This window comes from Osmerus eperlanus, chromosome 1 (genome assembly GCF_963692335.1).
Source record: "Osmerus eperlanus chromosome 1, fOsmEpe2.1, whole genome shotgun sequence".
Taxonomy (NCBI): Eukaryota; Metazoa; Chordata; class Actinopteri; order Osmeriformes; family Osmeridae; genus Osmerus; species Osmerus eperlanus.
The window spans coordinates 21,712,557-21,729,990 of record NC_085018.1 but is presented as its reverse complement, the minus strand read 5'-3'; the positions used below and the strand labels follow the sequence as shown (position 1 = coordinate 21,729,990).

At 41.9% G+C, this 17,434-nt stretch overlaps 1 protein-coding gene across 6 annotated transcripts in view; it reads right to left on the bottom strand.

Moving 5' to 3' along the window:
* Nucleotides 1-17,434, bottom strand: part of fhit (fragile histidine triad diadenosine triphosphatase) — a 132,758-nt gene that overhangs the window by 84,377 nt on the left and 30,947 nt on the right. For 5 of the 6 annotated variants that reach the window (XM_062470158.1, XM_062470134.1, XM_062470126.1 and 2 more), the window contains one exon: nt 7,449-7,570. In XM_062470158.1, coding sequence (XP_062326142.1) covers nt 7,449-7,554 — 106 coding nt within the window. In that variant the 5' untranslated portion in view covers nt 7,555-7,570. Of the gene's footprint in view, nt 1-7,448; nt 7,571-9,220; nt 9,328-17,434 lie in introns of those variants that run through there. The other variant, XM_062470166.1, reaches the window with a different exon arrangement.

Genomic DNA, 17,434 nt, shown 5'->3' with positions numbered 1-17,434 from the left:
ACACAAACACACACACACACACACACACAAACACACACAGGCACACACAAAGTTGACAAAATCTAATTTGGCCACAATGAATGGTGTTGGGCACACCTAATGCGTCTGCTTCAAGTAATATCAAGTAATTAGGAGTAATGATGCTTTCTGACATGCTAATAGTTTGCTGGGAGCATTCAACTAGCAATCAGTCACTGTCTCTGGCGGTCAAATATTTGCTAAGACACAGCGTTTCATGACAGTGCGCCTTAGAATCAGTGTGCTGCACTGCAGACAGTGAGCTAACTTTGGAGTTATTAAGCTGCAGACACCGAAACAAACACAAGGTAAGCTCAGATACCACAGTTTTATATAACCATTCTACAAAAAAGCATAGAGGTAGGGAAAGTTGAATAGATGAGTACAAATATGCTTTGTGACCGAGGCCCCAGTCTGGTAGGACACGTGGCTGTCTGCCGCATGTCTCAGCGGCATAGAAGGGGCCAAAGAGTTCGCAATCACATCTGGAGCAGGCCTTGGGGAGACAGGTTTAATTATGAAACAGAAACTAAACTGAAGGAAAAGAGGCCACCCTAGACTTCCCCCAGGTAAACACGAGTCTGAGTGGCCTGCTCTCCACTGTCCAGCACGACTAAACACAGAGCGAGACAGACAGAAAGGCTGCCAGCCAAAACACCCGTGTACTTATGCATTCACACAGACACAATTAGAGACAGAACGGAACAACAAACGGCTTTGTTATTTTTATTTCATTCCAAAGAGTTTATGAAGTCAAAATAAACTAAAAAGTTGGAACAAAATCACTGGATTATTTTAGAATGAAGAGTCTGTAGGTACAGTAAAATCTCTGTCTACTGTGCATCAGATATAAACAATAATACGCTGTTATTGTGAGCAATAGATTTGAAAGGCTTTGCATAAAATATTGTACAAGGAATTATTTAGTAAGACAAGTGTTATGAGAGAAGTGCATCTTCAAAGGAAATTTGAAGAAAAATAGCCTGTGCATATAAACCTTTTATTGGAGATGTGATGCAGTGTCTTGAAACATTCAGTTCAGCCAAAAACATGCAAAAATCTATAAAAAAAAATCTTTTTCTTGTTCAACATAATATCCAAGAGGCATGTTTTTTTTCTGTGTCCATTTAACAAAGCTAATTTAAGATCATAAGATTGCTTTGAACGAAGATTTAAAACATGAATTTCCCTTATACACGCACAAACACGCATGATGGGATAAATGTTTTATGACCCATGTGTGCTTGCGTGTGTGTGCTTGCGTGTGTGTGCTTGCGCGAGTGTGTGTGTGCTTGCGTGTGTGTGCTTGCGTGTGTGTGCGTGTGTGCGTTTGATGAAAAGTGGACTGGGAAGACATCCAGACAAGCCTCATCACCAGTGAGCAAAGCTCATAAAGTACATCCATCCCCCAATTCCCCTCTCCCCGCCCCTCTCCCGCCCCACCTCCGTCTGGGCCACTCTGGGCCTGCTGTGCAAGGGGGCCCTGCTGTGCAAGGGGGCCCTGCCGGGGTTCCGATCCCAGCCCACCGTCAAGCCCTCCACGGACACGGACATAAACACGATGGAGATAAAAAGGTTGAGGCAATGCTTCCCGCAACTCAGAATACCCAATGACCTGATTTCTCATGTATGGTTGGCGGCATGGAAGCACAGTGATCCATGCAGCTGGCTGGACATGGGGGGGCTGGGAGGGCCAGCGGCGGCATGTTGTGCTGCACTATCAGCAGTACAGGGGTTTGGAAGAGGGAAAAGGGAGACGGGGAGGAGGAGGAGTATGGTGGTGGAGGGCAGGGGAGGAGGGTGGGGGAGGAGGGTGGAGGAGAAGGAGGATGGGGGAGGAGGAGGAGGGTGGGAGAGAAGGAAAATGAGGGAGGAGGATGTGGAGGAGGAGGGTGGGGGAGAAGTGTGCGGGAGGAGGAAGAAGATGGTGGAGGGCAGGGGAGGATGGGAAAAGGAGGATGGGCGAGGAGGAGGATGAGGGAGGAAGATGGGGAGGAAGAGGATGGGGAGGAGGATGGGGGGGAGGAGGATGGGGAGGAGGAGGATGGGGGGGAGGAGGATGGGGAGGAGGAGGGTGTACGGAGGAGGACATGGGGGAATGGAGAAGATGAGTGCAGCGCCACACAGGAGGAATATCAGAGAGAAGTTAAGATATTTGAAACGGAGATGGTGATAGACATTGGAGGAGATGGCTGGGGGACTTGTCAAACCACATCAGAGAGTAGAGACAGCATGCAGTCTTCTCACGGCGATGAGTTAACACTGATGTAGAACTAGCACCTAGCTATTCAGAAGACATGACAGATTAGCTGTGGTGCAGTGAGAACTGTGGTGCTTGAGGAGTACAAAAGTAAAGGCTTTACTGTATAGCAACTACTGTGCCGCAAAGACATCTTCTGTATTCTTTCAGATTCATTTTTCTTTGATTCATGTTTCTTTGATTTGATCAAATAATTCAAATCATCATCAATTCAATGATTCTTGGTAGAGGCAGCAATATAACGAACTGTATTCTGATGCATTCACATGCAAGGTCTTGAAAACCATTGCCCTTCTCCATGTGTCAACTCTGATCACGTTTCATCTCCTCAAAAACGATGTCGGTGACAGATAATATAGATGGGGGGGAAACCGCAGAAAGACAACAGACGTCCATTGACATTTAGCGTTTTGCCATCGCAGCACTCAAGCAGTTACCTTGGGGGTTCATTACCAGAACAAAAGACCCAACGCTGTGCTAATCCCTGGCTGTGCATCTACTAATATGTGCTACTGGAGTAGATGGTCAGATAATGAGACATCATTGTGCCACGCTAATCGCAACTCTTCCCTGCCCACCATTTGCCATCTCTGAAAAGACGAGAAAAATGTTACTAATTATGCATTTTAATAGGATTACTGGATCTACGTAATCAACTACTCTTGAGTGTGGCGCTAATGAATTCCTCCAGAAAGGAGATGCCTAATCAAAGGCTTGTCAAAGACTGATTTGTGTTGTTGAGGAGATTTACATGCTAGTAATGGAGTACACATTCTGAGCAAGGCTGGGGCCCTCAGGGGCCCTCAGTGTGCATGTTGGAGGCTGATATGATATGATACTTTCTAATCCATCTCTGTAAACTTGACCTTCAGCCATGCTCAGCCAGTGCAGTCACAGTACACAAAGTGATTCAGTTCTCTTATCCTACTGGGGCATACAGTAGGCGCTTCAACAATGAACCACGGACGGCAGTCTTTGCTACCAACACAGAGGGCAAAAACCTGTTTGATGACCTACTGAGACACGGTCTGTTAGGTGCCCATTAAATGGCAGATAAAACAGGGTATCGCTCTCATTTATGAGGGCACCAATCTGTCAGCCTACTCTACGGAAGACCCATTTAAACCATGTTCTAAGGAAGTATCCTTGGAACTTGTCTTGTGTCTGCCTGAGTGGCAAACCTATAAAACGAAACTGTGGCAAATCAAACATAAGGGAATACTGTAACCTGAGAGGTATAACATGTACAGAAGGTACTACTGTAATTTGCCAACAAAGACCATGATAGTTGCTTTCATATAAATGCACAACAGTATCTATTATTTGATCCATGCTGTTAATGACGATTTACATAAATAATATATGATCTGGATGTGATGAGTAATAACTAAAGAAAATACGCCATTTGGAAATAGCATTGATTTTAAACCTCCCCACACATTAGAGACAAACAAGACAAGTGCCGTTCTCTGAAGTGTGCAAATGTTTGTGTGCATTCTTCAAAACATGAACAGGACTGGACTTCCTACTGTATTTTCTACTGTAGGGAGTCAGGTGGCTGAGCGGTTAGAGAATCGGGCTAGTAATCTCAAGGTTGCCAGTTAGATTCCCGGCCGTGTCAATTGACGTTGTGTCTTTGGGCAAGGCACTTCACCCTACTTGCCTCGGGGGGAATGTCCCTGTACTTACTGTAAGTCGCTCTGGATAAGAGCGTCTGCTAAATGACTAAATGTAAATTTCATTTCAAGATGTACTGTATATATTATCATCCATATACTAAATACAATACATTTGATGTGATGAGTTGTGGTAAGTGAAAAGCCTCAAAAGAAAGGAAACTCAAAAGAGCAACACAACTCTAACTAATTACTGAAGCACTGTGACATTCATTTTCATTTTCTGTGCCTGATAGCTGAGATGTAGTTACCTTGTGATGTGACCAGTACACCCATCCTTGACTGGCTACTGAAATACAGTAGCCTACATCTATGCACTTCTGATCCTTGATCTTCCTTTCTTCATGCACTATTTGTATGTTGCTTTGAATGAAGGTGTTTGCTAACTGAATAAAATGTAAAATGCAACAAACAAGGTTTTTTGAAGTGCACAGCTATTCCAGCTGATGTTGCTGTACCCCTGTACATCATACATCACCAATCACGTTGTTTGTGCAGCAGTTGGGTTTGGATTGTGTCATTTAGAATGTCCTTTCTTTTGAGGCTTTAACAAACCGTAAATCTACACAATTTTTGTTTTCATCATAAGACATGAAATAATCTTATGGATGAACATTTAGGCGTAATCTTAGATAAACCATTTGTGCAATGTATAGGGGAATCGGCATACAATACACTCATTGTACAATTAGGACAATTTGAATGGATGTGACATGTATTAGCATAGCTGAAGAGCTGCCCTGCCTTCTGTGAACAGGGTCAAAGCAGACAGAACATTAATTTGACACATACAACACATGACTTGCACTATACTAATGGGGTCATTTGCTTCATCTTATCGAGACAAAACACCCAAAGCTGGTCTTGCAGCACTGGCATTCAAGTGTCAACACAATGTGTGCTTCTACAGTTCAGTAAGAAATTGATTGTGTGTTTTTTGTATTGTTCTTGTGTGGACTTAGCCAGAAAGTAAACTGTGGAAAAATGTATCTTTCTTCACATTTTTGTCTGCGTGAAGGTTATGAATACAGTTAGGTTTAGGATTAGGGGTTTGGGGCAACTGGATTTAGATTTGGACTGAATTGTGACTTAATTTTGTCAAACAAACGAGGGAGAAACAGAGGGAGAGAGCGAGAGAGGGAGGGACAAAATTAGACACTTCTTTTTGTGTTCTATTGTCAGAAAGTAGATTAAAGCTCTAGAAGTGTTTATTTTCCTTGCTAACATCAACAAAATAAGATATAGTACTGACATATAATATCAAATCCCCCAAATACCTAGGGCATTCAGACTGAAGGTGAGATCTCAAAACATCACCACAAAAGATATTCATTCTCTGACAGCCAGCCTGTCTGTCTGGTTAATTTACCCAGAAATCCTTCGTCCGGGTGCTCCGTCGATAAACAGGCAACAGGGAGGTGCGCTCAGGCTGACAATGTCATAAAAACAGACATTTTCTCCCTCAAATATTTCACCATTCTGTCCATCCCAAAGCACTGGAAGTGACATCTGTAGTCTTATTACCCAGCGTTATTGAAAAGGAAAGATGTTGTTCCAGGAGCCAAGTCACGGAGTCACCTAGATGACATGTCACATATGCTATGCTGCACATCACTTCTACTATGTGAGTAGCATTCAGAGTAGTTTATATTTTAAAGGATAAATACATGGATAAGCGTTATGTGAGTGAGTGAGTGTGTGTGTGTGTGTGTGTGTGTGTGTGTGTGTGTGTGTGTGTGTGTGTGTTTATGTGAGACAGAGAGAGATGGATCTGTGGATGTCTGCTGGGATGCAATCTGACTTTAATGTATGCGGCTTAAAGCCTTAGGGATTGTCCTGCTGCGCAAGGGACCCTCCATCCCATCGTTACTGGAAACACATCAGAGGCCAAGTGCAGCCAGAAGCATTTCAGATCCTAGCCAAGTGCCCAAAGCACAGTCTACATCTTCACACCATAGTTTGTACTGATATGAGAGCAGAGAATAAAGCTTTGAAGTAAGCCCTCACACAGTGAACAAAATGCAGCTGACAAAGTAAAGCATTGCCCATCTATATTCACTCTCTCAAGTCCTAAAATTGTGTGTGATTTTAAACACACACACACACGCAGACTCACACACACTCACAAATATACTTCAGAAAACAAAAACTTGGCCTTTAACACCAGCATGATAATCACAGTGTCTGCTCAGGAATTTGCTTTCTGGCATTATTATAATGTTTCATGTAGGATGGGAAAGTGTTATGATTAAATAATGCTAATGTATTCTGTATGGCCTAAGAACATTGTTGCCTCTCCTTACACTTAAGGATTATACAGCAATGCCCTATAATGCAGTGAAAAATCTCCCCCAGTCCAAAGTTAATCTAAACATAAAGGAGTTATGCAAGGCAGAGCAGCACTTGAGGACCTCAAGCACAAAGCCAAGGGCTGATTATTATTCCTGAAAAAGAATAAGCACATTATTCAAGCAAATCAGCGATGGAAATCATGCAAATGAATGCAAGGTTTGCTCTTGCTGGTTGAAAACGATGATTAATAGACAAAAGTATTGAGTTTCTTCCACTCAGAGAGGGGAGTGGAGACCAGAACTGACAAAGATCCATGGCCTCCTTCCCCTGGTAATGTGTGTCTATTCTGAAGTAAACATCTGTTTCAAAGTTAAGGTTTCCATACAAAACAAATACAACTTTCCACAGACTAAACAACTCAAGGTGTCAGTCCTCATATTTCATAAAGGTGAGGCATTGTTGTTATTTTCCTTTTTTAGTGTGGCTTTTGTCTGTTTTTGTTGTAAACATCTGTTTATGTGGCCTCCAACTGGGGTCACTCTCATCGCGTCAAAGACTCACAACTGTTGCCGGGCAACCAGATAAAGAGATAGGGCCGCTCCATTGAGCACAGAATGTACTCATCAGGAAAGATACACAGACACAGACAGGCAGAGAGAGAGAGAAGAATATATATATATATATATATATATATATATATATATATATTCTTCTCTTCCCTTGTGTAGCATTATGCACAGGAGCAAGTGCAGAGGTCACATCATGTCTAATCCTTATCATTCAATATATATATATTCTTCTCTCTCTCTCTGCCTGTCTGTGTATCTTTCCTGATGAGTACATTCTGTGCTCAATGGAGCGGCCCTATCTCTTTATCTCTCTCTTTATATATAAAGAGAGAGAGAGAGAGAGAGAGAGAGAGAGAGAGAGAGAGACAGAGACAGAGACAGAGAGCGAGAGAGAGAATAATAGAGAGAGAGAGAGAGAGAGAGAGAGAGAGAGAGAGAGAGAGAGAGAGAGAGAGAGAGAGAGAGAATAGAGAAAGATAAAGAGGTGAAAGAAGAGAGGGTGGGTGGGGGGGAGACAGAAAGAAAAAGATGGAGAGAAAGAGAGAGAGAGACAGAGAAGGTGGGAGTGAGATTGGGGTCCTACCTGCTATTTGCATGATCAGTTTTCACTCGTTCAGGGAAATGGAAGGATACGTCCAGGCACCACAGGCTTTCTGTTGACCAGTGCAAAGGATAGCTCTGTCTGCAGGAACACGGATGAAGCCTTGATGATGTGCTGACCAAACCGGAACGTAGACATGTTGGCTAGTGCAGGCCTGGAACAGAGAGAGGTGTCAAACCATTTCCCTGATGAACACCAACAGAGAGTCTATCTAATGCTACAAGAGGGAGACACAGAATCACAAGAGAGTGTCAACTTCTCTTCACAGTGAATCTATTTTTATTAAATATTTTCAAGGTTTTGTACAGGAACCGTGGCAAAGTTCTCGCCATTTAAAAATAGTCCAAAATATGTCTTTATATGGAGAAGTGTCAGTGATTACTGAAATTAAAAAGTGAAGGAACACTGATTGGGGAAGCGCATTAATGATCAATATGACAATTCAGAACCAGTCTGTTCAGTAGAGCCAATCACTCATTTGGAAGCTAGTAAAACAAAAGGAAAAAAAGAATGACAATTCTCTTGGTGATACTGGGTGTGTGAAGTGACGAGTGTCTCATCACTTTGTGTCATGGACATCAAAAGCTCTGCCTCCATCAGCTGTCAAACGACAGGCTCCCTGTTGGAAGAGTCTCTCACAGCAACCATACAATACCCCCACCCCTTCCTCCCCCACCCCCTCCTCCCTCCCTCCCTTCCCATTTTTCAGTCCTACTCCAATTATTTCCAAAATCTCTTTATACTATATTCCAGTTTCCCTATGTGCCGTATCCAACGAGTGGGCACAATCTAGCACATGCGTTTCTACGTTCCAATTAGGCAACTAGAGTTTACTCCACATACAATCTGATGGGTTCAAAAACCTCCAGAAAAAGCAGAGTTAATATCAGGGTTGTAGAGTGTCATACCAATCTCTACTGCCCTGCACGAGTCTGTGACTTTGAGGGTGAGAAGTGAAATGAAGAAGAAAAAAAACAACAGAGCGTAGCTAATTACCAGAGTCCAAAAACAAACAAACATTTCTTCTGGGTTTATGGAGATGTATGCCTGCCTAAAAAGCCAGTAAATCGGCCTGCTACCATGACGGCTTTCCATTCAACTTAATTACACCTAATGACTGCGAAAGGATCCCCCTTTTGAAATGTGTGCATGACTTATTGTAATGGGGTTAAATGAGGCCTAAGCGATTACACGGGCCCCTCTCGGAGGGCTGCGGGCCTGACGAAGCCTGGGAGACCGGGGAGGAGGAGAAGGAGGAGGCTGAGGCCTGGAGATAATCGCCCTGCGCTTCCCACTCTCTTCTGCACTCCGTCACACTCTTTCTGTCTACCAGCCCGTCTGCACCGCAACATGAAGACACGGTTATGTTATGGTGGAGGGAGAGAGAAAGAGAGAGGGTGGACAGAAAGAGAGCGAGAGATGGACTGAGAGAGAGAGAGAGAGACAGACAAACAGACAGGCGGACAGAAGCTGGCTGAGAGAGAGAGAGCAGGGGATCCCTGGGTGGATTTGGACCAAGTCCCAGAAGATGCATTCATACACGCACTCACCAGCTGTCTCCTGCATTATCATTCCAAATGGACTCCAACAATTCCACAATTAAGAATTAGAATGCTGCAATTAGTTTATCGCACACAGAGATGACCTACTTCATGTTTGCCTTAGACCCATTTAATCAGATTTATTAAAAAATGCTAAGGCCCTTCAATTTAGGCTGTGCACTTGTGTAGCTGCTTGCTGTGTTTGAACAGGCAGACTCACGCATGTGTCATGAATGAGGCGGCTTTCACGCCTGTTTGCTCACCTTTCAGTCCGTAATTGCAATTTTATGATACATGGCTATGATCTCCCCATAGCGATGTGCGCCATGCTAAATCTATATCCACATGAGTGACGTTTGTGTAGCATTATGCACAGGAGCAAGTGCAGAGGTCACATCATGTCTAATCCTTATCAGCAACCTTGAACAGACAGAGGTGTCAGAACAGCATGTAATCTGCACTATGCAGGAGCACACAGCTAGCACCTGATACCCTCTCCTCTCTGATAGCATAATCCCCGTGCAAGCCTGACCACGGACAGGACCTGCGCTGGACCATGGTTCATGAGAAGATGCCTCACAGGACAGCAGTCAGTCCAGATATCAGACACAGTGACAGAGCATTGATCGACATTAAGGCTTGTCCGATTGTCCGGGTCAAGTAAAAGAAAATGTAGGACAAGTATAACTAGAGAGGGTACAATTTCTGGGGAAATTGTAGGGTGTGCTTGCTTGCGTCAGTTGCAGGTGGGTCCGTCCCCTTAAGTTTTTCTCTTCTAGTGACATTTTTCAAGCATTTAGCCTACTCATATTGCGTAATTCATTAAGAACCCCCTTTGAAACAAACTACTGACTGTAACATTTACATTTGACATGATATGACAACATGACATGATACAGATGGAGAGATATGATGTAGCCTACTGCTCAACTTGTAGGGATTTCTGATATTGCAGACAGGTAAGTCAACTGTTATAATTTAGCTATCAAACTTGCTCTCATTTAGACATTTAGCAGACGCTTTTATCCAGAGCGACTTACAGTAAGTACAGGTACATTCCCGCTGAGGCAAGTAGGGTGAAGTGCCTTGCCCAAGGACACAACGTCAGTTGGCATGACCGGGAATCGAACTGGCAACGTTCGGATTAGCCCGCTTCCCTCACCGCTCAGCCACCTGACATTCAAACAGTACAATCTGCTAACTGAAAATATGCCCCCAAAAACGTAAATAAGCTTGACATCTATTTAGGGAGAATTGGCTCATTCAAAAGAGGTTTGCTACGAGCAAGCTAGTTGAGGTGGCTAGCCAAACTTCACTGAGTGAGGGGATTGTTTGAAAGCGCCGGTGTTGTGTCCCTACTGGTTTCCGAACTAACTGGTTTCCCAGCGGTGCGTGCACCTATCAGTCTGCCTCAATCACCAGATTCGTCACAAATTCACAAACATATTACTGGCTATTTTCAAGTCGGATCTCATATTTGCTGCGGCGAATATGAAAGTATAAGCTGCGTACGCACTACATTACCATTAACGACAAAATAAATGGAGACAAAATAAAACAAAATCAAAGCTCCTTCTGACACCACATATTAAAAATTCATACTAACGTCGCTGCTATCCCAGACAATACGATCAAAATACGCGTAACACAACATGGAAACATTCGTTTCCTATGCGATTTCGTGTAGCCTATGGCTGAGTGTTTCCTCGCTATATCTTTTGAAATCAATTCATTTCAGAATTTTATATTCTGAACAAATGTAATGATTACTCCATTACAGCCATTCACGCCATACTAAATGGAAGCTAAGAAAATAAAAGATTCGAGTGGGATTCGATCCCACGAGCAAAAACACATCCATCGTTGCAATCCTTTGCATTACATCGCGAGCTACTGAAGCACATGGGTATGGAAGGAATTCAGTCATGAAATTATTAACTACCTTGGCCTTCAGGCAACACGTTGTTTTGGTTCTTCTGAATCAACTAGTTACCGTAGACACTACCCGAATGTAGGCTACTCATCACGTATTTGGAGTAGCCTGTATATGTAGTAATATTCTACCCGCAACACAGTACTGAAGGTGTCGAATTTATTTGTGACCAGCGTCCAGGAAACTTTGTGAGGTTTCTATGATACATTTGTATTTTATGTCAAACAAACACACAACACAGTACTAGACCGTCTAGTACTGTACCGTAGTAGTACAATTTACCGGGGCAGCTTCTCCACACAGGGCTATATAGCATTTTGCGTTGTTACTGACAATGATCGCTACCAGTGAGCTTTTTATGAATGAGAGATTTTCCACTAAATAAATGTCAAGCTTATTTACGTTTTGGGGGGCATATTTTCAGTTAGCAGATGGTACTGTTTGAATCGCGATTCCATCTTCTACTGCCGGGTAATCGTAGAATAATCTTCAAAGGGGGTTCTTTATTAATGAATGAATGCAATGAGTAGGCTAAAAGCCTGAAAATATAATGAGAAGGGAAAAACTTAAAATGGCGTTTAAGTCATAGAGATTAGGTCAATTTTTACACCGGTCTGCCTAATGTATTCGTTTTGAGGCTGTCTCTTGCAGGGGAAATGAGAAGACATCTATTTCATTCTACACTTCACTCGTATTTTGAGTTGTAAATGAGCAGCAAAAAAAAATGCTTTTAAATCTATGTAATATTTATACATAATAAGTAGGCCCTATGCATTTTTATATAAAATATACAGGAATATCAGTTGTAAAAATGACATTAAAATCCTTGTACAACCGACGCAAGCAAGCACACCCTACAATTTCCCCAGAAATTGTACCCTCTCTAGTTATTATTTATTTTTGCCCCCCTAAAACTCAGTCAATATTTGGCCTACATACACAACCTAGGTGTCAAAAGTTTCGTCTTGGTAGCCATTGAGTTGCTTCTATTGGGATTTACGTTCCGTTGCATGGTTTAAGTGGAAATTACGTTTTTGTGGCGAAAAGTGAAGCTAACGGTGGCTAACTTGCTAGCCACAGTCAATGACGCTACTTACGTCACTAACGTCACGAAAACTCGCGTGACTACCTCTAGCAGAACATTAGTTTAGCAGCTCGTTAACTTCTGGGAGATAGCTAAGCTAACTGCTTTACTGCAAGGCAGCTTCAGAAACGCCACAAGCAAAGAGGCCAGGGTAATGGCCAGGGTAATAACTATTTACTAATTTTACTTTCTGATATGACACACAATTGTGACGTGTAATGTACAATATAAGCTGATTTTATTAAGGAAGTACATCTACTTTCGGAAACAGTAGTCTACTATGTCACTGAAGTATTAGCATCATGACATTAGCCTCTGTTGCCCGGGCAACACATACTACAGTGGTCTATGATGCATCTGTTTTCAATCGTTAAAATAAACATTCCTCACAAATACATTTTCGTTGTAGGATTTATTATGACATTACATTACAAGTAAACGATTTGTGGGTGAAATTATCATTACCTGTGGTTTCAAACCAGTGTTGCTCACTGAAACGCTGTAGCCTACGCGAGACACTACAAAAACATCTACAGCTGTAGGAAGTCAAACGGCGACAGAACATGTTCGGCACTCCCCTTACTTAAATCAAAAATCTATCTAACTACTAACCTTAACTTCATTGCCACAGCCTAAACTTTGTCAATCTGTTCATGAAAATAATTAATTTCAGCCTAAACCGTACAACGGAACGTTAAATCCAATTCAACCAACGCAATCGCTACCAAGACGAACACAGCAGTAGTCTAGTACTGTACCGTAGTAGTACAATTTACTGGGGCAGCTTCTCCACACAGGGCTATATCGCACTTGGCGTCGTTACTGACAATGATCGCTACCAGTGAGCTTTTTATGAAAGCGATTTTCCACTAAATACATGTCAAGCTTATTTACGTTTTTGGGGGCATATTTTCAGTTAGCAGATGGTACTGTTTGAATCGCGATTCCATCTTCTACTGCCGGTAACTTCGTAGAATAATCTTCAAAGGGGGTTCTTTATTCATGAATGAATGCAATATGAGTAGGCTAAATTCCTTAAAATATCACGAGAAGGGAAAAACTTAAAAGGACGTTTAAGTCATAGAGATTAGGTCAATTTTTACACCGCTCTGCCAAATGTATTCGTTTTGATTCAACGATGAGGCTGCCTCTTGCAGGTGAAATAAGACATCTATTTCATTCTACACTTCACTCGTATTTTCAGTTGTAAATGAGCAGCAAAAAAAAATGCTTTTAAATCTATGTAATCTTTATAAATAATAAGTATGCATTTTTATATAAAGTATACAGAAATATCAGTTGTAAAAATGTCATTCAAAAAACGGACCCCTGTGCAACCGACGCAAGCAAGCACACCCTACAATTTCCCCAGAAATTATACCCTCTCTAGTTTATTATTATTTTCCCACCCCCAAGGATCCCTCAATATTTGGACTCATTTGGACTACAGCAGGCATTCTACCCATTCTACCCAACAAGGGTCAATTTGGATACTTCCTACATGGAGCATTCAGAGCCATCACTGCATCATAGCTTACAGCACATCAGGGACATATTGTAATGGACCTGAATATAACAATCAGATCTCCTTTCCCAAAATAATTAGCAACATCATTCTCCATTAAGCTACATCACACACATTGTCAGTAATTGTTTTTTTCCCCACAATAATCTGCATAATAGGACATATTTTGAAACATGAATGCAGTAGTATTTACTTCAGCAAGATCCCCAAAGGAACATTTAGATTGCAACAATTTCATCTTGAAATAGTGTGAGTTGCTTCAATTTCTATGAACAGTTGAAATCTGACACCATCTGCAAGAGCACAATATTGGATGTAACATGTCTGCAGTTGAACTCTAAAGCCAAGAGGTTAACTCAATCACTAGCACACAGTTTCACTCTTAGGCCGGTAAATGGCTATTGATTATCCCACTGAAGCCAGCCAGGATCCAGGTGCTCATAACAGGAGAGCAGAAGAACCTTTAGCCCTGCGGTGTATAATAGAGAACTGAGGCAATACTTCCGACCACAAAAAGCGATTTTACCAAAAATCTGTAAAAACAAATGTAGCATTGGTGTCAACACAGTATCAGGTGTATACACAGAATGACTGTTTATACTTTATATGTACCCTGGTGGTCATGCATAACCCCATGCCCTGCCACCAAGGATAATTAAGTGACTATATAACAATCTAAAGAGAAATCTACCAATCTACCAACATTCAGTGTTTCACATACATTAATTTATTTGTGGCGGCCTGCCACATAACAAAAATTGACCGCCACAAATGTATTAACTTTATTTTGATTTTATTTTTGTATTTTTTTACATTTTAACATGGCAAAAAAACAATTTGATTATAGAGCTGCGTGCGGCGCATTGATTCGCTCAGCCCTTTCTTGCCCCGCTCGCGTTCTCTCTCTCTCTCACTACAACGGACCAACGGGCAACATCTCCGCTTCCTCCCACTGTACGAGAATGAAGCCAAAATATTCTGGATACGGGTGGTACCTTCCCTCTGGCCTGGTGTGTCTTAGTGCTTATACCAACCCCAATGAATTCCCTTATCACAACCTCTTACATGGGCTTTAATTCCAGGAAGAAGGCATTTTTGAGTGACCCCAGTCATTTTACCATGTTTCCCAAGTATGTGTCAAGTGTGCTGCTGAAGTCAAATTGCATGCTAAGTATAATTCACCTACTGAACTGTATATCAGGACCAATGTTTTTGAAGACAGTTCTACAGTAAAGCAGTAATGGGAAGCTCTCCAATTAAATGCACACGGTGAGGTTGAGGTGGTCCCTTAGGCACACTCCTATCAATACAGCCCTGGTGAAAGATCTTAGTCTCTCCCAACAACAGGTCTTTGACAAACCTGAAAGAAATTAATGAGCCCCCCAGTCTACAGACACTGAGACCTCTTCACTGCAGCTGAGACAAGCAGCCAGCTCAACTCCCCAGGAGCTGTCACTATGTGGTAGGATGCTCGGCCTGTTAGAAGGGCAGAGGGAAAGCCTGGTGATAGCCTTCTAAAGCCAACTGGCATGGCTGATTTATTATTTCATGCCAGTGATTTACCAAAAGACAAAACACTAATCCAAATAAATCTGTTTAGCTGCAGTAACGGCTTTATTACACATATAAACGCGCGCACGCACACTCAAAAACTACTGGCATTGGAGGAGGTGCAGAGCTAGACTTAGCTAGACACTGGAAATTCACAAGCGAGAATAAAGGACAGGCTTTAGCGTGACAGTGTTTCATTCCTTTGGACTTGCTAAAGCATTAGACAAGTCAATGCAATCCAATATAGGGTTGTTAACTCAGGTTACAAGTGTGCATTGCACTTATTAACCAAGGCCAATTTAAAATCAATTAGAAGACAGCAAATAAACCAGCATTTTCACCTGCCAGCCATGTCAGGTGGCCATGCTGTAATAAGACCCAGGCTACTGAAATAAGATTAAATCCTTCATGCACTCGTTCACAGAGAATTTAATTTAGCACAACCTCATTGTTCTCTCACCATCAGTCAAGTCTACTCTGACTGTGAGAGAAATTAACAGAGCTGATAAAGAGCTGGTAGCAATGCAAAACGTTAAGTTAAGACAGGTTTGAGACAAACATGTTTAAGAAAATGATCTGGTTTTGACCTCACCAGTGGATTGAGGAAGGTGTTCTATACAGTAGTAATGACGAAAGCCAGTTGTTGGCACACAGGTCGTTCTGTAGTGTCAACTTAATCCACAGCAGTCTTGAAAGTGTGGGTTAGGACTGTCAGTCCACATTTTAGAATAATCCAGAGGCTCTGAACCTGGACAGAAGATCGATGCTTGACAACATTGGAAAGGAGCAGGACCAAGTAAGTGGTTTACGGATGCCTGTCAAAAATGTGTATCCCCAAAAAATTGATTGAAGGGACGGTTTGCAAACTGTCAAGTAGTTTGGATAATGGAAGAGCATGTGAAAAGACTAAGAGCACTTAAACACTCAACAAGATAATAACTTGTCAAGAGGACGTCCATACTGTGCTAACAGAGAGCACTGCCTCCATTCCACATGCAGCCTGAGCAAAGCTTCTTTATCTTAACTGCTGAGGTATCTTACAAAAGGTCCAAATTATATATATTTTTTAAATAAATTATTCTCAACGTAATATTTGTTCTTATGCACACTGTGTGAAAAGAACACTGTTTTATTTATTTTTTATTAGGGGAGTGTTCTTTGTGTTAGAACTGAAACAAATTTGTGTCTTAAGATTTAAATATAGCACTCATTGTTTTGGTACATTGTATCTGTACAGTAAAGTACGTCTGGTTGTAAACAACCTCCTATAATAATACAGCATTTGTATGCAACCATTATTCTCTGGTGAGATTGAAAACAAATTTCTAAGACTCCACCCCAAGTCAGAGGTGTTTGATATATTAAATTTGGTTGTGTACATAAATCATTATCATGATGCACCACAGGCCGAGTCAGCACACCATCTCCCGGAACAGGCATTACCAGCAGAAATGAGATTAGGTGGGCATAGCGTCTGAGGAGAAAGGGCAGCTAAATGAGCTTAGAGAAAATGACAGCCAAGACCAAAGTGCTGGTTTTGGGGTTCCCAGCAGTCCATTGATTACCGTGTCACCATGACCTTTGCCATGATTGAGACTGTTGGCTGCTCTTCACTTGTATTACATTTCAACGCAGTGAGGAATGCAGTGCTTACATTAAACCAGCGTGCACCGTTCATCTTATGCACATATCCACAACATGAGCGATGTTTGAACTCGTTCATCAAACACATGGGTTAACTTGGTGATATTTTCTCTGTTTGCACTCTAATGGTGAGAGATGAGAAGTAGCATATGTCCACATCGATTAAGTGAAATGTGAGTCCTCGAGAGGGAGCTGATGAAATAATGACCAAATCATCTTTGTCTTACTGATATGTGTTCTTACAGACCACAATAGCACAGTTTTGCTATGCTGTCAAAGGGGCGAGGCAAACAAAGGATGTGGGCTTTAAAGAGAATAGGAATTCAAAGTGGGAATCGACAAACCTTTGACTACAATTTCCTCAACTCTTATCGGCCTTTAATTTAGTGCCAAGGTAAGGTACAAAAATTGTGCCGCACATGACAATATCTTGGATGGTAAGTCTTGCAGAAAATAGGGGTCACTGGATTTGCACTGTGGGATCATCATCTAAAATGTTATTAAATGACAGTATATCCCTGCTCCCTCCCAAACTCTCCTGTGTGTCTACATTGTGAATCCACTCTATGTTCAAATAATGAGATCCTGCTAATAATCCTGACATCAGTGAAAATATATTAAGACATGCCTACCTACAGATGCAATTACAACACCGAAGAAAATAACAATTATGTATGACCACCATTCATTATCCTCTATAGGGGGCTACCTGTACATAATACGTTAATTTGACCATGATA